This window comes from Pogoniulus pusillus, chromosome 30 (genome assembly GCF_015220805.1).
Source record: "Pogoniulus pusillus isolate bPogPus1 chromosome 30, bPogPus1.pri, whole genome shotgun sequence".
Lineage (NCBI taxonomy): Eukaryota > Metazoa > Chordata > Aves > Piciformes > Lybiidae > Pogoniulus > Pogoniulus pusillus.
In genome coordinates this window covers 15,776,174-15,797,360 of record NC_087293.1, presented here as the reverse complement: position 1 = coordinate 15,797,360, position 21,187 = coordinate 15,776,174, and the positions used below count along the sequence as shown (strand labels likewise).

The following is a 21,187-nucleotide window of genomic DNA, read 5'->3' as shown; positions in this document are numbered from 1 at the left end:
CCTATTTTCCCTGGCACCTTCAGAGTGCAGAGTTTGCAGGGTGCTGCTTCTGCCACACCATCTCGGTGGGGCTGCAGCCCTGAGGCCTCTTGCAGCACTTTGGCCAAAGAGGGAATTCCCCTGCAAGCTGACAACACTGCAGAGGGAAAGTCCTGTCCTTCCCACGGTGTCCCTCCCCGCCCTGGGAAAGCCCCTCGAGTTAGCCAGCACCTCAGTCCTACCCTGCGGGCAGGCTTTTCTCTGCAACCCCACCCCAGAGCTCCTGGGGAACAGGCTCCTCCTGCCTCTTCCCAACACCACAAACACCTCGGGAGACAAGACAAAAAACCAACCAAACCTGTGGCGCTTCCCAAGTGTAAACTCCAGCAGGTCCAGTGCTCCAAATCCTGCTTTAAGCCTGATGTGCTTCACTGTTGTAGTTCTCGAATGGATGCTTAGTGGGAACCGAGGGTTCGGTTTCGGACTGCTCATCTCTTGGTTGCTAGGGCAGCAGCTTCCCAGCACTTCCTAGCCAGCCTTCCCTGTACATAAATGGAATTCCTTACCGGAGGGTCTGTATTTATCAAAGCCTTACATTTTCTGGTACAATTGCTACTCCATTTTTTTGACAAGGGCTGTTTTTATCCTTTTTAAAAGCTCTGATCTAGCCCAGATTGCTCTTTGTATTGGCTAAGCAAGCAGGCTGTGGACTCCCCTAGCGCTGTTGTAGCTGTACTGCAGCGGCTGGCTGAGGTGGTGGTGGTTGGCGAGGCACGGGGAGGAGGGATGAGGTCTGTGCTGCGCTAATGGGTAGGAAACCAGCACAGCTCCTCTCTCGCACTCCCCTCGTGTTTTTGCAGCAGCCAAGAAGTCATTGATTGTGATTAGCCTCGGTGAAGGCTGAGGAGTGCTCTCGACAGGAAAAAACCCCAAGCCCTCATCTTGGGTTTCAGCAGACGGTGCGTGTGCGAGCCAGAGGAGGCTATGAGATCATAGTCTGTGCAGAGCACTGCATAATGTGGCTGTGAGGGAAGTCTTGATGAATTTTTAACGCAGCACTCCACCAAGACAGCTCCCATCACACACTGGAACTTCAGACTGAAAAAAGCAGTAGGGTGGCGACTACCAATCAGCTTCTCTCCCCCCAGCCTGTTCAAAGGAGTTCTTTGGCCAAGTTCATAGCTTCACAGATTGGGTTGGGTTGGAAGAGACCTTAAAGATCATCCAGTTCCAACCCCTCTGCCCTGGGCTGGGACACCTCCCACTAGCCCAGGTTGCTCAAGGTCTCATCCAGCCTGGTCTTGAACATCTCCAGGGAGGGGGCAACCCGTTCCAGTAAAACACTTTGCAAGGCTCTGCTTGCTGTGTGCTGAGCTCGACTTGCTCACCTCTCCAGCAGGCGAGTTAGGAGACACTGGCCATGCAAATGATTATCCCAGGAAGGCCTAAAAATTGAGATTTGATCTTCTTTGGCAAACAGCAGTCTGTCAGCTAGCCTGCAGGGAGGAGAGGAATCACTCATAGAATAATTGTGGTTGGAAAAGACCTCTAAGATCACCCAGCCAAACTGTTGACCTGACACCCTTATGGCCATTAAACTGTGTCCTGAGGAGCATGCTGCTGCTCTTCTCACCCTGTCCTGGTCTGCTGTGTAAGCCCTTTGCAGCCAGCTGTGCTCAGCACACAGCTCAGTGTCCCTGCCTCCTGTGCAAGCCCTTTGCAGCCAGCTGTGCTCAGCACACAGCTCAGTATCCCTGCCTCCTGTCCTCCTCGCCTGGCTCTGGCCATGCACCGTCTGCACCACGAGCACCTCCATCAGCACACCCCACAAGGCTTCCCTCCACCAGCCACCTGTTCCAGTCAGAGCTACAGAATGTCCATTCCACACCCCCCACAGAAATGCAGAAGTACAAAATGCCCAGCAGGTGAATGTTTTTCCTGACAATATTTATTTGGATGCCAGAGTGACTTTTCCCAAGCAGAGCTCTCCAGTGGTCACTCTGCAGGGACACTTCAGCACTTGGAGCTCACGAGGGTTTTAATATTTACAGAAGGTGGCTTTGGAGCTTGACAAATATTCACTGAAAGCATCTGGGAACTGAGCTGCCACTGTGAGTTACCTCCACTCTTAGCTACAGCTGGCACCTAAGCAGAGAGCAAACCAGCTGCAGGGGGTTTGGCTTTGCAGCTATTTGCAGCACAACCTTGCCAATCAGAGGACTGCAGTTTATCACGAGAATAAATCTTCCCCTCATCTTCAGTCCTCAGGACATGTCCAAATTCTCCCCTCTGCTCCCCTCCCAGATGCACTGCTGGCAGCACACAGCTGAGCTGCAGTGAGTTCTCCTTTCCTTGGTTCTGTTTGGATGTAAACTCGTGCGGAGTCACTGTGCAAGTTTCCACCCTCACCAAAGCAAGAGCAGAGCAAATGCTCGCTGCTGCCAGGAGGTCATGGAGCTCCTGCTTATGGTTGGATGTGGCTTCTCTCTTTTGTAAAAGGAATTTCATATGCTGAGACTCTTTGTACATATTTATAATGACTTTAATAAAAAAAAAAAAAGAAAGAAAAGAAAAACAACTGTTCAATGGCAACAAAAAAAAGGCTCTGGGTTTTATTTCCTCTCTGAAAGTGGAAGGAGAATTGCTCCCATTGATCTTTCTGTGGGGCTCATCCTGACCCTTGTGTTGGGCTCCCACTGAGCCTTTCATGCATTCCTCCAAAGAGAGCTTAGAAACCCATCAGAATCAGAAGTGTTTTTCCAAGCACTCTGAAAGCAGGCAGTGCCAACCTGCTAGTGAACTGGCACTGCACTGAGAACTGCCATTGAAGCCCTCCCTACCTGCCCACAGAGGCAGGGATGCTCCCTTTTGCTGATGCAGGTACCGGACTATTGCACATGGCAACATTTCTATGCTCACTGAAAACTTTGCTACCTTCCTTACTGAACTCTCTTCTCTCATACCCAAAAGGCTACTCCATTGCAGACAACCACCAGATTTCCTGGCTGAGCTCTCCACTTTCATGGGATCCATTTGAGCAGGATCAAATCACTTTGCTTCACAAGGTAAAGCTCTACCTCCCTGCACCTCCCAGGCCAGATGTGGATTATCTTCCCTGCACAAGCTCTTCCTCTGATCTTTTCTCCTCCAGCCATGCTGAACTTACTTCCAGAGAAATGTTGAGCCCTAATCCTGCTGCCATTAACTCCTCTTTGCTTTAATTCTTCTCCCTGTGGAGCCTGGCAGCAGGAGGGAAGGCAGCAGTCAGTACACACACACAGGTTCATTCCCTCAGGTATTCCTCATTATCCACTGAGTAGGACTGCAACCTTATGGCCATCTCCATAGCGATGAGCATGGAAGATGCCACAGTTGCCTAATGAGGCCTCTTCCCTGGGCCTGCAGCAGAGCAGAGGTGCAGGAGAAAGCTCCAGCTAACAAACAGCAACTTCATTTGCATTTGGATTCCAGAGCTGGAACTTCAGCAACACCAAGGATGGTCATTCTCATGCTAACAACACAAGCTGTGTCCTCCAGGAGCTCTTTCTGAAGCAGAGCTGTTGCAATCAAGTCTCCACCATCACAGGTGGATTATCCAGCTGGTGCTCCTGGAACACTGCATCTGCTTCTGGAGAATTCTGCCCTCCAGGTAGTCAGCCTCACTAAAGCATGTCCCTGATGCATTTCTGGTCCTGGCTCAGGGCTCTGTGAGCCCTTTCTTCTGCTGCTGGACCCAGGCAGGTTGTGGGTTCTGGGTGGCACTGGTTTGCAAAGCAAATCATCTCTGCCTCGAGTGGCTGTGCTGAGGAGCTCGTGGCACAGACCCCTGAATGTGTGTGATGCGCTCGGTTAGGACCTAAACTTCTCACCTAGACAAAGCAAACCTGACTTTAATCCCTCCCTGTCTCCCGCTGTGCTCCTGCTCTCCATATGCCAGCAAATCAGAATGCCTGATGGTGAAAACCATTCCCAAGAAAAGCAAGTGTCATTCCAGCTTCTCCAGTTCCTTCAGACTCCATTAAGGTGGCAACAGATACAATTTGGGGAACCAATTGCAAAACCAGGGCTGCTGGGAAACATTTCTCCAACCCCAGAGAAACCTGGGGCAGAAGGTGTGTGAAGCACTGCTCTGGAGGAGTTCTCCAGAGCAGTGTAGCTGTAAAGAGTTACAGAGTGAGGGAAGGCAGAGCCAGAGCCATTTAATGTGAGGCAGCCAGAGCAGGGCAGATTTCCCCTGCACACCAGTTAGCCACGTGCAGTTCCCAGTGGGCCTGCCTGACAGCAACGATCTAGACTAAAAGGCCAGCACAAAAGGAAGCATCCCAGGCAGCCTGTCACCATCTCAGCTCAAGGAACCTCTTGGCTGCAGTGCAGCCATGGAGTTTGCTGTAACACCAAGACCATTTTCCTTGCCTTTGAGGATAAAGTTTCTGGCTAGGAACAGCTGCTGTTCTTTTGGCTCCTGCGGCAACACAGCTGGAAGAAAGACTAAGACAACAAATCCACAGGCAGCTAAATAGGGGCATGGGATCAAGCAGATCTTCCAGCCTCGTCCTCTCTCCAGCCAAGTTACTCCACTTGTTGGTCTGCATACCACTCAGTAGACCTGGAAGTGAGCAGAGGTGGTGCCGTCCTTCCAGCAGCGCAGGGTGTCCACGGTGACAGAGCGGCAGAGGGGACAGCTCTTCTCCCTGTCGAACCACAGGCACAGGCACTCCTCACAGAACACGTGCTGTGGAGACAAGAGGTGACAGCAGCTGGCCCAGCACCCTGCCAACCTGAGTCTTAGAGCTTAGGGACTCCACTGCCTCCCCTGGGAGATGATTCCACCACCCAGCTGTGCTCATGGGGAATCCTTTCCTTCTGCAATCCAATGGCAATGTCCCCAGCAGTAGCTTGTCCCCATCACCCCTTGCCTTTCCTGTGGGTACAAAGGGAGTCTCCATCCTCCTTGTAGCCACCCTTCACGGACTGCTTCACGGTAATAAGGTGTTCCCTAAGCCTTCTCTGCTCGACGATGAATGGACCCAGCTCTCAGCTCTCCTCGACACGCCAAGGACACCACTCTGCCAAAGCTAAGGACGTTGTACCCTGCTCCTTGAGAGCACAGCAGAGGAAACATGAAAAGGCCTCTGACATTTGGGGCAACAAAGTAACCGAGAAGGCTTCCACATAATTGCACAGAATCCCTGCCTGGTAGGGGTGGGAAGGGACCTCTGACCATCACCCAGTCCAACTCCCCTGCTAAAGCAGGGAGCCCACAGCAGCTTGCCCAGGGTCACAATGTCCCAGCAGGGTCTGGAATCTCTCCAAGGAAGAAGACTCCTCTACAACCTCTCTGGGCAGTCTGTTCCAGGACTCCAGCACTTTCTCTACTCTGTTCCATCCTCAGTTCCCTGGATTCCTTTATATATCTTCACCCAGCTCAGATAATCCTCTCTCTTCCCTGTACTTCTTACTGCATTTGCTTTCTTCTGCTCACACCACCCAGTCCCAGTCAGCAGCTTTGCAGCCCCAAATTCTCCTTCTTTATCAATGTCAGGTTTCACCTCTTATCTCCTCTTATTTCCACACCAAGACACAGCAGGGCTCTCCCTCCAGCCTGGACAAACACTGCTCAGGAGGGATGGCTGCCCAGCACACAGCCCCATCTAAGCCAGACTGGAAGGGCAGGAATAGGAGCTGTACTAATTTGAGACCTCCTCAGCACATGTGGAGTCAGCAGAAATGCTACTCATCAAAATCTTGACTCTGATAAGATTCCCTGGGGCTTACAGATTGGTAACATCTGCACGGACATTCCCAGGAATAGTAGGAGGCATCCTGGATGCATACAACCCTGCTACACAGCATGGGAATGCTAAAGCTCTTTGGAAGAAGGCTCCTGATCTTTATTTTGGTCTCACAAGAGAGCAGATCTCCAGCAGTTCCAGAATGACTGAATCCTTCCGCCCAAGGCTGGCCTGCACGCACTCACATGGCAGCTACACAGCCTCCAGGAGGGAGAATTATAGCCCCCCCCCTCAAAAAAAAAGCCTGGCCAAGTAATAAGCAGCTGAAGAAGAAATCTTGGGGAAGCACCACCAGCCTTGCCACAAAGGCAGTGCCTTCAGCTGGCCTCTGATACATCAGCCCATGGCAGTGTGGTGTGTTCAGAGGGGTTCACCCACACCACACAAGGACTGCTGCAGCACTGAGCACACCAGACAACAAAGATCTAGGACAAGGAGGAATGGTTTGAAGCTGAGGGAGAGTAGGATTAGACTGGATCTTAGGAAGAGGTTCTTCAGTAGGAGGGTGGTGAGACTCTTGAATGGGTTGCCCAGAGAAGTTCTGGAGGTGTTGAAGGGCAGGCTGGATGAGGCCTTGAGCAGCCATGTTTGGCTGAGAGGTGTCCCTGCCCATGGCAGGGGTTGGAGTAGATTATCTCTGAGGTCCCTTCCAACTTAAGCCACTCTATCATTCTATAATTCTATGATCTACATGTCAGAAACAGGACAATTCCCAGTTACTGGCAGTTGTTGGACATGCAGAGCTACTTTTCCTCCTGGCTGGGTGCTCAGAGGCCAGACTATGTTACACAGTGCAGCTCCAGGCTCCCTAGCAGGCTCATTTTGGCTCTCTGCCCCTCTCACAGCATTTGCTCTTTGTTCAGCTGGCCTGTTGACCAGCCAGCCTCCCCATGGGTCAGATAAAGCATCTTGCATTCCAGATCCAAGACCTGGCCTGCCAACTGGCAATCCTTGGACTACGAGGCTGGTCTTTTCCATCTCAACAGCTCTGATCAGCCCCTCAGGAGCGGCTCAGCTATCACGGATCACTGGCTGCCCAGAGGAGGGCAAGAAACAGCACAGAATGGTTTAGATTGGAAGAGATCTCAGAGCTCATCCAGTTCTGACCCCCTGCCATAGGCAGAGACATCTCCCTCTAGAACAGGTCGCTCAAGGCCTCATCCAGCCTGGCCTCAAACACCTCCAGGGAGGTTGCGGAGCAGAGAGTCACCCAACGTAGAGTCACAGAACAGAATCACAGAATGGTCTAGGTTGGAAGGGACCTCAAGGATCATCCATCTCCAACCCCCCCACCATAGCAGGGATACCTCCCACTAGAGCAGGTTGCTCAAGAACTCATCCAGTCTGGCCTTGAACACCTCTGGGGGGAAACACCCACAACCTCCCTGGGCAACCCCTTCCAGTGTCTCACCACCCTCACTGGAAGGGACTTCCTTCTAACATCTAGTCTGAATCTCCCCTCTTCCAGTTTAAACCCATGACCCTTCGTCCTGTCATGACAAGACCTTGTCAGTAGTCCCTCCCCAGCCCTCCTGTAGGCCCTCTTCAGATACTGGAAGCCACTACAAGGTCACCAAGTCCACTAGGACCTAGAGCATGACCCAGCAAATCATTTTAGAAGCACCTCAGCTGGCTGTGCCTCTACCCAGCTGCAGAACTTAACCAAATGAATGCCAACAGGGAGCAGGATATGGCAAGCTTGGGGTCTTACCTGGCAGATGAGGATCAAAGGCTCCCTGAATTCTGCCTGACAAATGGCACAGATGTCTCCTGCCTCACTGCACTGCTGGCTGGTGGCGCGGACTCCGTAGGTCTGTTAGGGAGAGGTGGACAAAGGTCCCAGTGTCAAAGGCTTTGGAGATTATCTGCTTTGTGGCCAAACACATATACAGACACTGGGTTTGGCCCTCAGATTCCCTGCATGGCCACCAGTGTTGTGTCACCGTGTATGGGAAAGGGAGATTTGGTCAGCAGCAGACAGAAGAGAGGGAGTCTGGAGCTCTGTGCTCTCTGCTTTGTTTTCCCCTCGAGCTGACTCCAGCTTTTAGTGCCTGCACTTGTGGAGCAGTGATAATGAAATTTAATGAGCTCAACAGGGAGCTGAAAGGATTAATTCAGCATCATTTGCAGAGGTGTTTAGATAGTGGGAGGGACTATTGCTACAAGTTAGACAATAGAGGAAAGAAAAACAGCAGCAGCACTCTCAGCCTTCCCACTTGCCTTTTTAAACACATGGAAAGCAAAATGTTGCTTCTGCTCTGGTAACAGAGGGGAAACTGAAACCTGCTGAGGGAAAATTCCAGCCTGAGCCCACAGAAGCAGCAAGGCAAACTCTAACAAACTTCTAGCATGTTCTGTTCCTTTCCTCTCCAGCCTTTGACTTTACCCTTTCAAACCATCAGTCGCAGGATTCCACTGCAACAGAGCTGCTCTCAGTGCTGTAGAAGATGACACCTGGGATCATTTCTGAGCTCTCCAGGATGCCTTTCACTGCACATCAGACATTGCATTCTCCTGCTTCAAGCCTTTCCCACACTCTGCACTACAAAGTTTTGTCAGCTTTTTGCTGTTTGGGCCTCAGTGGGTTAATGCAGATTACACAGGGCTTCCAAGCAGGCCAGAGCTGCAACAATCTCTTCCCACAGCTGGGACAGGGCACACATCAGAAAAGGTTCCTGACAGAAAGTGACTGTCCCCCTGTACTGGGCACTGGTGAGGCTGCACCTTGAATGCTGGGTTCAGTTTTTTGGGCCACTCACTCCAAGAAGGACGCTGAGGGGCTGAAGCAGGTCCAGAGAAGGGCAATAAAGTTGGTGGAGGGTCTGGGGAGGAGCAGCTGAGGGACCTGAGATTGTTTAGTCTGGAGAAGAGGAGGCTGAGGGGAGACCTCAGTGCCCTCTACAACTGCCTGAAAGGAAGTTGGAGCCAGGTGGGGGGTGGTCTCTTCTCCCTGGTATCGGGTGACAGAAGCAGAGGAAATGGCCTGAAATTGTGCCAGGGGAGGGTTAGGTTGGAGATGTGGGAAGTGGCACAGGCTGCCCAGGGAGGTGCTGGAGTTCCCATCCCTGGAGGTGCTCAAGAACCCTGTGGCCATGGCACTTTGGGCCATGGTTTAGTGGCCATGGTGCTGTTGGGTTGAAGGCTGAAGTCGATGATCTTAGAGGGCTTTTCCAATCCAAACAATTCTATGATTCTAGGACCTCTAACCATTTTATCCATGCACAGGACAACAAATTATTTCATGTCCTCATACACTGAGCAATTTTGAACTGCATCATTCAGTAGTAACAAGGTGGTACCTATGAAGCTGCTCCTATAGGTATGGCTGCTTACCTGTGGGGTGCAAAGGACCTTCAGTGCCTTCCGGACACTTCCCAAACGACCACAGATGTCAAAAGACTGCAATATAGAGATGTTGGTTTAGAGACTTTCCAGGATGTTTTGTGTGTCCAGCCCAGAAACTCAGGGAAAAGTGTCTCCACATAAATCCTCAGAGGCAACAAAGACCCTAAGTAGTAATGGTGCCAGAGAAGACCTCATGGTCACTATGGAATCTGTAATGCAGTGCAGAAAGGTAGCCAGAAAGGCTGTGGTGACAAGGGGCTGTCAGCTAAGGGCTTCACAGGGCAGAAAGAGGAGCAGGCTTCAGGGGGTTGTGGTAAGATAAATTGCCCAGCCACACTAAGCAGGAAAGGGTTAAGCTGGACCCATTCTCCCCCTGAAGAACAGAGCACCTGAGAAGCCTAGAAGTAAGGCTGGAAAGCACTGTGGTTAGCTGAGGAAGAGGGGAGGAAGGACAGCTTCATTCACAAGGAAGAGGTAGAATGCAGCTTTCCACAGCTCCTGGGGAACAGGGGCACTTCCAGGGCTGGGTGGCTCTGCCACACAAGCTGACACTCCAGGGCCCAGGTGGTACTGTGACAGAAGGAGCAGCAATTGCCTGTCCTGCTCCAGAGGCTGCTGCAGCAGAGAGCAGTGACTGAATGATGCCAAGAGAAGAACAGGCTAAGGAATGGAAAGCAGCAGTGAGGCTGAGTTGCTCCCATCTGCCTAAAGAGTGACAAGGGTCAAATGCCAGAGGAGACTGAGTTTCCAGCACCTTGCTGATTTGCAGAGGCCCAAAGATGGCCAACAGCAGGGGCAAACCCAGGGCCCTTTTCTTCCCCCTCCCTTCACTGCCCAGCATACATGATGTAACTGCATCTGGAGAGCAGCTCTCATTCTGGGCTCCTCATTAAAGACTAAAAGCAGTTCAGAGGAGGGCAGAAAATGAGCCTGCAGAAAATGATTTCTGAAAAGAGATTAAAAGACATAAATATTTACAGCTTGGCTAAGCACTACAAAAGCAGGGGGAAGAGATGATAAACTGCCTACAAATATCAAGGGGCTGAGCAAGAGCAGAGACATTCAGCATCCTTAAAGACATGCTGCTTCTATTGAAAGGACGAACCTCACCCACATGCCAGCCTCAGCAGTTAAGCAAAGGTTCTGCAAGGCAGGACTGTGGGTGGTGACAGGAGATGGACCCTGATGACCCAAAGGGCAATATGTCCAGAGAAGGGCTGGTGAGAAGTCTAGAGCACAGGTCTTGTGAGGAGCAGCTAAGGAACCTGGGGTCGTTGAGCCTGGAGAGGAGGAGGCTGAGGGAAGACCTTCTGGCTCTCTACAACTCTCTGAAGGAAGGTTGGAGCCAGGTAGGGGTTGGGCTCTCCTCCCAAGGAACAAGTGATAGGACAAGAGGAAATGGCCTCAAGTTGTCCCAGGGGAGGTTTAGGTTGGACATGAGGAACAACTTCTTCCCCTTGAGGGTTGTCAAGGCCCAGGCTAGGCTGCCCAGGGCAGTGGTGGAGTCCCCATCCCCAGAGGGGTTTCAAAGCTGTGTAGGTGTGGTGCTGAGTGACATGGTTTGGTGGTGACCTGGCAATGCTGGATTAATGGTTGGACTTGATGGTCTCAGAGGTCTCCTTCAACCAAAACGGTTTTTGCGGTTCAGCTTCTTAATCCACTGGCAGAGCACAGGGAAAAGGGCACTGCCCAGGAGAAGCTGTGCAGAAAGGATTGTGCAAAGAGCAGAGCTGCACTCTTTGGGAGAAGGGCCAGATGACACAACAAGAGCTTCCCATCTCTAACCCAAGTGAGAAGCAGCTGGGAGGGCAGGGGAAGGTGATGTGCATAGCTGCAGTGGACTAGCAGTGCAAAGGCAGCAGAACGCCTGGAGCTGGCTCTGTTTGTTTTGGTTAGCATGATTAAGTGGGCTCACTGCAGGGAATGCCAATGAGATCATCCTGCAATGGACATGGAATCGAATGAAGGCCCCAGTAATGCTTCCAGTCAGCAGCAAAGAGGCTCCTAGGGTCCTTCCAGTAATGCTTCCAGTCAGCAGCTAGCACTTGAGCTGCCCACCACTACAGCCTTTTTGTCTTCTAACAAGGACTGGGAGCAGCTCTGTTCCACAGTCCAATTTACAGCTGTTTATGCTTGCTCTGCTTACAGCACAGCTGCTAACGCCTTTGCTTTGACTCTGACAGCTCCTCTTCTTCCAGCTCGCTTCCCCCCCTCACTTTCTCTTCCTCTGGAGCTTCTGTATCCTGAAAAAAATGGAGTCTAACATCCAGTTATCTCCCCATGCACTGAAGTCTCTGTTACATCAGTCACCTTTCTAGTAGCGTGATTGCCGAAAACTGTTCTAGACAGTGAGTGTTGCTGTTCAGAGAGGGGAAAAAAACAAGACCTGGATGCCCTTAGTGATGAACATCTGGGATTCCTTCACCAAAATCAGAGCTTCATGCTTAAAGTCCAGCCAGAGACATGCTGACTGCTCCCATCAGTTGCACTATTTATAACAGCACACTCCTGCAAGTCAAGCCTGCCCTTTGTGTGGGGAAAGGGGCTGCAGCCCTCCCTGGGCCCTGGATTTCTGCCAGGAGCACAGAAGGTCTGAGTGCCAAATTGGCTTCTGTGGTTCTTCTAATGTGGTTTGTGGCTTTGCTAATGCGAACTCCTTTGGGTATATTTTCAGTGTCTCAGGCAAGGAACTGCAACTCTTGTGACTGTAAATGGGATGCACACACCTAGGGTTCCATGAGCTGCATGGCACCAGTATGCTCCCCAGGTTCTTCCACTTCCAAGCAAAGTCTCCAGCATGCAAAGGTCTGATCCTAACCTAAGTATTTGCCACACAATGACATGGGGCATGTTCCTGGACCTCTCACCTTTGGCTGCCTATCCTTCTATTTATCCTCCTGATGAATTAGAACTACAGGAAGAAACCTGCACATTAAAAGCACAGGCTGTAGCCAAGGCATTGACACAAAAATGTGCCCTACAGCTCTGGTCTTGAAGTCCTAGCCAAGGACAGCAAAGAGCTGTCCTATAGAGTACTGCATTTAGTTTTGGGCTCCCCAGTTGAAGAGGGACAGGGATCTGCTGGAGAGGGTCCAGCCAGAGGATGATTAGGGGAATGGAGCAGTGCCTGATGAGGAGAGGCTGAGGGACCTGGGGCTGCTTAGTCTGGAGAAGACTGAGAGGGGATCTAATAAATGTTTATGAGTATCTGAGGGCTGGGGGTCGGGGGGGTGGACAGGCTCTGCTCACTGCTCCCTGGGGTAGGACAAGCAGCACTGGATGGAAGCTGCAGCAGAGGAGGTTCCAGCTCAACACAAGGGGGACTGCAAGGGTCCCAGAGCACTGGAACAGGCTCCCCAGAGAGGTTGTGCAGTCTCATTCTCTGGAGACCTTTGAGGCCCATCTGGATATGTTCCTGTGTGACCTGAGCTAGACTGTATGGTCCAGCACACATAACTGCCGGTAAGCAACCCTTTTCCAGCTGCTGAGTGACTGTTGCAGGAAGGAGTACCAGGAAGATCACTTCAAATCTGTCCCTGTAATTGAGGTCTGTGTACCTGACCTGGAATGCCAGGAAGGTGTAGAAGGGTTGGATTTTGTTGTCTAGAGAAGGTCCAGACAATGAGGTGGTGGGAAAGGACAAGAATTCTCTCCCACAGCATATAGAGCAGGAAATATTGCTGAGAGAATGGATAGGTGTGCAGGAACTACACTGCTCATGTGCCTTCTACTCTGGCACATTTGCTCTGTGTCTGGCTTGATCCCAGACCTGCCATGACCAAGTCCCTTCACTTTCCTTCCCATGACCTCCCCCACTCAGCCTGCTTACCAAAACTGATCTTAAAGGTCTTCTCCAACCAAATGATGCTATGCTTCTGAGCCACACCTACTCATTTACAGTTGTACAGGCAGACTTTGTGCTCTTCGTGTTCTTATTTTTGAGCAAACATTATTTACTCTTGTCCATTACTGAGGTCCTGGACTTGTATCAGCCTGATCAGAACTCCCTGGTTTATTATGCAGGCAGGACTTGGATGACCCTGTCTCTCTCTGCTGCATGCAGCACTGTGAGTGACAGAGTACCTGCCCTGCCTTGGAAGGCAGAAAAGCTTAGAGAGAAACACTGAACTGCCTGTGACCTTCTTTTCAGTGCTGCAGACAGCTAACAGCTCTTCCAGTACTGGTCCCCCAGACTCCCATTCTCCTCTAGCCTTTACAGAAAGGTATTAGAAAGCAGAGATGACTTCATAGCCTGATGCAACACTCCACGAGCAGTCACAGATCTTCCTCTAGCTTATCAGTGCCCACATGCTGGTGAAGCAAAATGCTTCTAGCAACTCAAGCACATGGTGTCCTCAGCTGCTGCTGCAGCCGTTCCTAGGCAGCCAGAGCAGCAATCAGAAGGGGTCCTTGTTCCCCTCGGTGCTGCTGCTTTCTCTGCTCTTGCTACAGCTCTCAGGGATGTTTTTCAGGAGGTGGTACTTGCCTTACAGAGGCTGTACAGGATGATCAGGATCCCACCTAGGAAGTAGCTGCTGGATGGATCATCTCCCATGATGTATTTATACCACAGCTGGATGGGGACAAGGGAGCGGAACAGCTGGCTCAGCTCCTCTATAACCAGGTAGAACTTGCCCTGTAAAACAACCAAGTGAGACATGATTATTGCCAGGACTCAAAAGGAGAGCACTTAGCAGATGCCAGGCTTGAAGCCTATAGGACTTGTGTGCACTGTCCACCTATGCAAGAGCAAGATTCACCACAAGCCACTTCACCTGCAGGCAGTTCGCTCTGTGCCTAGAAAGGACAATGATCACTTCATCATCTCATCACAGACTCACAGGATGTCAGGGGTTGAAAGGGACCCAATGAGATCACTGAGTCCAACCCTGCTGCCAGAGCAGGACCTAGCACAGGTCACACATCCAGACAGGCCTTGAAAGGCTCTGGGAGAAGGAGACTCCATAACCTCTCTGGGCAGCCTGCTCCAGCACTCTCAAAGTAAAGCTGTTTCCCCTTAGGTTCAAGTGAACCCTGCTATGTTGTAGTTTGTGCCCACAGCCCCTGCCCCTTGTCCTGTCACTGGGCACTGCTGAAGAGGGCAGTAACTGGGCAGTGTTACAGAGGGCTGGCGGTACAGGCTAACCGGATGGCAACTGTAGATCCTACTCATGCTGAGAAGAAATGCAGGGTAGGTCTCTTTGGTCTTATGCACCTGAAGGTATTCAAGGCCAGGCTGAATGAGGCCTTGAGTAACTTGTTCTAGTGGGCATGCCAGGGGGTTGGAAGTGGATGATCTTTAAGCTCCCTTAAGCATTCTGGCCCTTTAAACCATACTATGATCAACCTTCCTGATGACTTTCTAGATCATGCCAAAGAATCAAATTACGTCTGCCATCAACCTTCCCCTCCCACTCAGGTGTGTGTTGGCTCAGGTACACCACACAGACAAAAAAAAATGGGGCTGAAAAGAGACTCAAAGATTCCAAACCTTCCTGAGGACCTTCAGGAAGAAAAGCAGAGGTGGAGGTGAGCATGCAGGATGAAACACTTCTTTCTCAAGTGACTCAAAGAATGGGCAACATCTGAGCCCTCACCAAAGCTGTCCCTGCCATGCAGGTGTTTACTCCTACTAGAAAGCTTTCCTTTCTTGAAGGACACCTGCAAGGTAACCAACCCTCTCCCACCTTACTACAACCACGAGGTACAACAGCTAAAATGGGCTTTTCTTATCACATTGTTTCTATTTTAAAGCATTCAAGAGCAAGCAGCTGGCTAAATAAGGCATCTAATTCAGGAGCCTCTAGTCTGAATCAGAACATGTTTATGCTCTGTCCCACGCTGCCTGAAAGGCAGAACTGGTGACAGGGCAGTAGGTCAGGACAAGCTGTGAGCTTCATCTGCTATGACATGATCTGGACTGAAAGATTTGGCTTTGACCTGCCAAAATTCTTTTCTTTGATAAGCCCAGGGAGAAGGGGAAATTCCCCTGGAATTTTGCTGTGTTGTCCCAGTTAGCTTTGTCATCGGTGATGTCAGTGCAGGTCAGTTGCTAATTGGTGAGATCTGGAGTGGGGATTAAGTCCCCCACAGCCCAGGAGGCCAGCAGCAGCTCTCGCCCTTCCCTCGAGTCCCAGGGATGAGATCACTGGCAGGCCATCCTGCTGTACCCAGCAAATCGAATCCTTCAGAGAGCTCTGGCATTCTCATGATCTCATTTGCCCCCTGGGACACGGAGTGAGGTCACACCAGCGGTTGCTAACGGACCTGGGCTGCTGCTTGCTTCCTCCCCCTGCTTATCCCCTCCTCCTTGCTAATCCCAGGTGGCATCACATAGCAAAAATGTAACAGGGACAATCTGGGCTCCTAAATGCAAGCAATTTATTAAATTTAGCACAGAGGTCTCTATCCAGTCTCGTGCTTCAATATCATCATCGTTTATTTCAGGAGCTCCTGTGACAGAGGGTCGCAGGCTGCTAATGACTGTGCTGTCACTTCCTTCCCTGCACAGGCAGCTGCCTCCCCTCCTCAGCCAGCTCTGATGAAAGCTACCAGCAAGCTAAAAGCACCAAACTGTTTGCTTTCTCTGATTTCCTCCTGCCAGGCTCATTCTCATCTTTCTCTTTTTTGCCCTGCTTCCCTAGCAGGCTGGGCTGGGACAGGTCACTGCTTACTTGCTCATTGCATCAGATGGAACTTCTGGATCCAGCATTTGGGACATCAGAGATGAGATTTATAGACTGGGTTCTCATCTAGTTCCATGGGCAGAGACACCTCCTACCACCCCAGGTTGCTCAAGGTCTCATTCAAACTGGCCTTAAACACCTCCAGGGGAGGGGCATCCACAGCCTCCCTGGGCAACTTGTGCCAGAGTCTCACCACTCTTGCTGCCAAGAATCTCTTCCTCATCTCCAGTATCAATCTGCCCTCCTCCAGCTTCAATCCATTCCTTCATGTCCTGTCACTACAAGCCCTTGTCAAAAGACCTTTCCCAGCTCTTTTGATGCACTCAAACACTGGAGCCCACAGCCTGATGTAAGGAAAGATGGGTCACAGGCTCTCCACACAGGCTGTGGGATCAGAAGTGGCAGAGTGTGACTCTAAAATGGACATGCAGCAAGCCACAAGTTTCATTTGTCTAAGCACAAACCCTCCATGCTTCACAAAGCTTCTGTAACTGCTAATGCAGACCTCCAGTTTTCAGTGGGACCTGCAGGGTACTGGAGGCTCTCAGCAGCTAGATGCCTGCTAATACCCTCAGGAGAGCAAAGTGAATTTCCAACGGCTGCATCTCTCCATCCAGCCCATTGACACTATCCATTCCACCAGCTGTAAGCTCCTGCCTAGGGCAGACTCAGGTACCACTGCAGAGACTCTGCTCTCATCAAGCCCTTGCAACAGGTTGGAGTTTAAGACTGACTAAAATGTAAGCAGAACACTGCTTCCACTGGGGGGGTCAGCTGCTGCAGAGGCTGACAGTCTGTTATCAAACACTTCATTAGCACACTGGATTTAATTATAGCAACTCTGCTCATCAGCCTTCTCACACCACATGGTGAAATTCTGATTCCTTTTTATTTTTTCCAGAGAGCTCTGACAAAAACTAAGTCAATGATTCATGTATAAGCCTGTGTTTGCCTCTGCCTCTTTCAACACAGACTATTTTTATACCTTAAATCAAGAACTTAACTTTGACAGAGCAGAGCTGAGGGTTTTCAGCCAGTTGCAATTTTCTCTCTGGTTGTGCAGTGTTACAGTCTCAAGCTGAGAACAGAGATTTTGTTTCTCACAGAGGGTGAGTGGTACTCATTATGTATGTAACATAGCAGTGTTTTCTTACAGCCTCATTATTTGGTGGCAGGTCTGCACCCTATCACAGAATGGTAGGGGGATTGGAAGGCACCTCCAGAGACCATCGAGTCCAACCCCCCTGCCAAAGCAGGATCACTCAGGGCAGGTCACACAGCAACACATCCAGGTGGATTTAGAAAGCCTCTAGAGTGGGCAGCCTGCTTCAGCAGTTTGCCAGTAGTGTCTCCTCGTGTTGAGGTGTAACTTCCTGCATTCCAGCTTATCCCTGTTGTTCCTCATCCTGTCACTGGGCACCACCGAGAAGAGCCTGGCACCTTCATCTTGACACCCACCCCTCAGATATTTACAGACACTGATAGGGTTCCCTCTCAGCCTTCTTCTCTCCAGACTAACCAGCCTTTCTTCATAGCAGAGATGTTGAAGTCTCTTTATCATTCTCTGTCTCTCAGTTGGACTCTCTCCAGCAGGTCCCTATCTCTCTTGAACTGGGGAGTCTCAAGCTGGACACAGTATTCCAGGTGTGATCTCCCCAGGGCAGAGTATAGGCAGAAGAAAACCTCCCTAGACTTGCTGGTCACATTTTTCTTGATGCACCCTAGGATGCTTTTGGCCCTCTGGTGTCCCACAAGGACTGCTGTCCCACTAGGACTCCAAGGTCTTTTTCCACGGAGCAACTTTGCAGCAGGATGACCTCTGGCCTCTGCTGGTGCCCAAGATTACTCCTCTCCAGGTGCAGGACTCTGCACTTCCCCTTACTGAACCTCATGAGGTTCTCCTTCACCCATCTCTTCAGCCTGTCCAGACACCAGCCAGGCAGGGTGTGAGCCACCCACCCCAGTTTTGTATCCTCAGTGAATCTGCTCAGGGTGCTCCCAATCCCCTCCATGCTACTGGAGCTCTGCTCAGAGTAGCAAATGACTACAATTTCTTCAGCCTCTTTGACATCAGTACAGTAAAAGACTTTAAAACCCACTTTCAAACACCCTGTCCCCCCATTACTGGCTGACATCAAGCACACCTCTTCTCTGCATCTTCTAAAGGAAGTCTTGGGGCACAGAAAGATTGAGGCTGTTTTGGTGTCCAAGTTGCGATGTCAGGAATAAGACTTTTCCTAAAGCACTTAACTTTATAGCTCACATTACCATTAAGAGCTAACCCTCTGACTTCAGTCTGCAGCTGCACATGACTTTTGTAGGATCACCTAGGAATTATTTGGCAAAGCAAAGGCTGAACTTTAATTTTCCAGTGTAGCATTCAACTTGAACTTATTCTTCTTTTTCCAATGGTCTCTTTGCTCTTTCCAGCTTCTACAACAGTTTCCCTCAATGCCTCACCTTGCTTCCTCTACGGGGCACAGCATACACTGGTGATGGATAGAAGGTGTCTTAGAGACAAATAAGGTGGAATTTCATAATTAAAGATGGAATCACAACCTATACACACCAAAGGGGGCAAGTGACAGCTGCAGAAGCAATGTGAATTTCCTCATAACCTGAGTGCTGACTCTACTTTCTTTTGACATAAAGCTTGGTTTAAGTGTTCATGTGTGCCTCCACAGAAGGAAACAAAAGCATGCTAAGGCTTTACACAGTGGAATTAAAATAGGATGGAAGAGAAGTGAGAAGTTGCAATGAGGCAACTGTAAGTTGTGATTAGCACTCAAGGGAAGTTCCAAGTCTCACTTGTTCTGCTGCCAGCAGCATTAGGACATATTCTGAAACAGGAAGATGCTAGAAAAAAACAACTTTAGAGACCTGCTGGTAATTTGGATCAGAGAGAACAGGCACTGCTGAGATTTCAGGTCATATTGCCAAGATAAGAAAGTGTTGAGTTGAAGCAGTGAACAGGATTGAGACACAGAGGCTGCTGGTGAAAATCCACAAGGCTAATGAGTAATTTCCAGGTGGGACTAGAGGGGGAAATGAGTTGGTGCACAGCCCTTCTGAAAGTTCATGTCTTGGCTGTCTTAAACTGGAAAGTTAAAACCTGGAAGGCACTTAAGAGCATTCATGACTTTAAAAAGTTCAGTAGTGGTGACTTTCAAAGGGAGGACAGAAAAGAGTCTCTCAGTACCTAGTCTTATGCTGCAGTTAGTCCTTCTCTTTTATGGGTAATAAATCCCCCATTTCTGACTCAGGGACATCACATCTGTCCCAACCTGCAGCAGGAGAAAGTCTTTGCAGAACCATGACATAGTTCTTGTAGCTTTAGAAGATGAAAGCTCAGACTGTGCTTCAAAAAGAGTGGCCCCATCTCTGAATTAGTTCACCCAAATAGCATCCAAGATCATCAAGAAGAGGTTAATTTGAGTTTCATGTGCCAGTCTACAAGGAAGAGCTGTAACCACCTCTGCTTGGAAACATGACATGAAAAAGGTGTCCTTCTGAATGCTCAGTCTTCTGCCAGTGCAGTCCCTTGTACCTTGGCTGCACTTTGGCTCTGTACTGAGCATGCAAAGAAAATACTTGGGGCCTTTCTTATGTATCAGCTGTTCAGAGTACTGAGAAAAAAAAGTGTGTCCCTGGTCTCCTTCTCCCCCACAGAGATGGGAATATATATAAAGACACTCAGGATAACAATTTAGTTCTTTCACTTTGGTTTTCTTTCTTCCTTTCCCCTCCATGCTTCACTCCATTCTCCAGGATACCAGCTTAGACTGCTGACAACAGCATGAGGAGGGGATGAGAGACTTGCAGGCACCTGGGATTTCCTGAAGGAAATCTTTGGCAACTGTGTCTTTTTATTATTTATTTCCTTATTTTGAATTCCACCCCCCTCAAGCTGTCATTCCTCAGCAGTGAAAATGAAAAGCTGCCATTGATGTGTGTACAACAATGGAGGCCTCTGCAGGCCACATGGCTCCTGCAGTTTAATTTACTTTAATTCATTTTATATTGAACCAAATGATCTTATTTGCCTTTTTTAATGGAGAGCCTTCAGGATGCAGGGTGGGAGCCAAGCCCCCCTCCCAAAGAAATGATGAGCACAGCTGCTATGAAAACTTGCACTAAGCTTGATGTGCCCATCACAGCTCCTGGGGAGGAAGGGACATCTTTAGCCACAAGCGTGCTCCTTCTCCCACAGCTCCCAGGGACTGCAGAGAGGTTAGAGAGGAGTCTGACATTGGAGTTACCTTCCTCCTCCTGCTCTCTCTCCTGTTCACAAGCTCCTCTCCTCCCAGCCTTCCAGCCCCTCTTGGTACCTCTGTTTTCCAGAATGGTTTGGAACCTGGGGAAGTCTGGGATTATTTTGCTGAATTTTCTATCTTCCTTCCTTCTCTGGAGGGGTTGCTTGCAGAGATGCTCCACTGCTGAGCTACACAAGCTTGGACAACTCTTACCAACTGCCTTCTAGTAATTTAGCATCCCTCATGCTTCATACTTCAAGCACCTGTGATTCTGTGTACTGCCCTCTGTGTTCTGTTGCAAAGACAATGTCTGCCTCCTAGTTTGGTTTTGCTCAGTGAAAGTGTAAACCGATGCTGTAAATCCTGATGCCACCTTAACCCACTGTCCTTCCTGGGATGAGGCCATACCAGGAACACAAGGCCCAGGTACTTTGGAGTGGGGGAATCAGTACTCTGGACCAAATTTTTCACATGTTCACTACCAAAATGAAAAGATGGACCCCAGTGAGGTAAGCAGTTTAGTACTACTCACTCCTTCAATGATCTTGATGGAACAGAATAGGCTTCTCAAGTGTGTAGTTGATTCTAAACTGGGAAAGCATGCAAACAGGCTGGAAAGAAGGATTATAATCCCAATACTCATTTTGATAATGGTCTGGAAAACTGGGGGGACCAAAGACAGTCCAGAAGAGAATCATCATCTCTGGAGTGAATGATGTCTGAAAAGGTCTCTACTGAGAATAATGAGGGGAGATATGAAGATTTTGATGCATAAGAGAGAAGAATCTGATCTTGCTCCAATCACAATGGATATGGAAAGGTAAGAGACTTAAAAGAAGGACATTCAGAGGAGATACCTTAAACTAGAAAGGCTATACACAGGCATCAGTAACAACCACAGAGTATTCAGTGGAGACTGCAATCTCAAGGAGCAGCATGAGAAGCCAGGCTAGCTTTGGAGGTGCCTCTGAACTTCCAAAGTGAGGAAAAGCTCAAGGGCATGCCCAGAGGTTGAGTGCAAAATGGTCAAAGTTCCTGATATCCCATCCATGGGAAAGTTTTATCATCTATTACTGACTTGCCAGCAAGAAGGTACTGCAAGGAACCTTAAGATTAAAACCTGTCCTGTTCA

The 21,187-nt window shown here is 49.8% G+C and overlaps 1 protein-coding gene across 3 annotated transcripts in view; it reads right to left on the bottom strand.

The window, feature by feature from the left end:
• Positions 1-4,376: 4,376 nt before the first annotated feature.
• RNFT2 (ring finger protein, transmembrane 2) overlaps positions 4,377-21,187 on the bottom strand; it is a 30,565-nt gene continuing 13,754 nt past the window's right edge. For all 3 annotated transcript variants that reach the window (XM_064168254.1, XM_064168253.1, XM_064168255.1), the window contains exons 8-11: positions 13,603-13,752; positions 9,105-9,170; positions 7,483-7,584; positions 4,377-4,711 (exon numbers count right to left, since the gene is read on the bottom strand). In XM_064168254.1, coding sequence (XP_064024324.1) covers positions 4,577-4,711; positions 7,483-7,584; positions 9,105-9,170; positions 13,603-13,752 — 453 coding nt within the window. In that variant the 3' untranslated portion in view covers positions 4,377-4,576. The remainder of the gene's footprint in view (positions 4,712-7,482; positions 7,585-9,104; positions 9,171-13,602; positions 13,753-21,187) is intronic.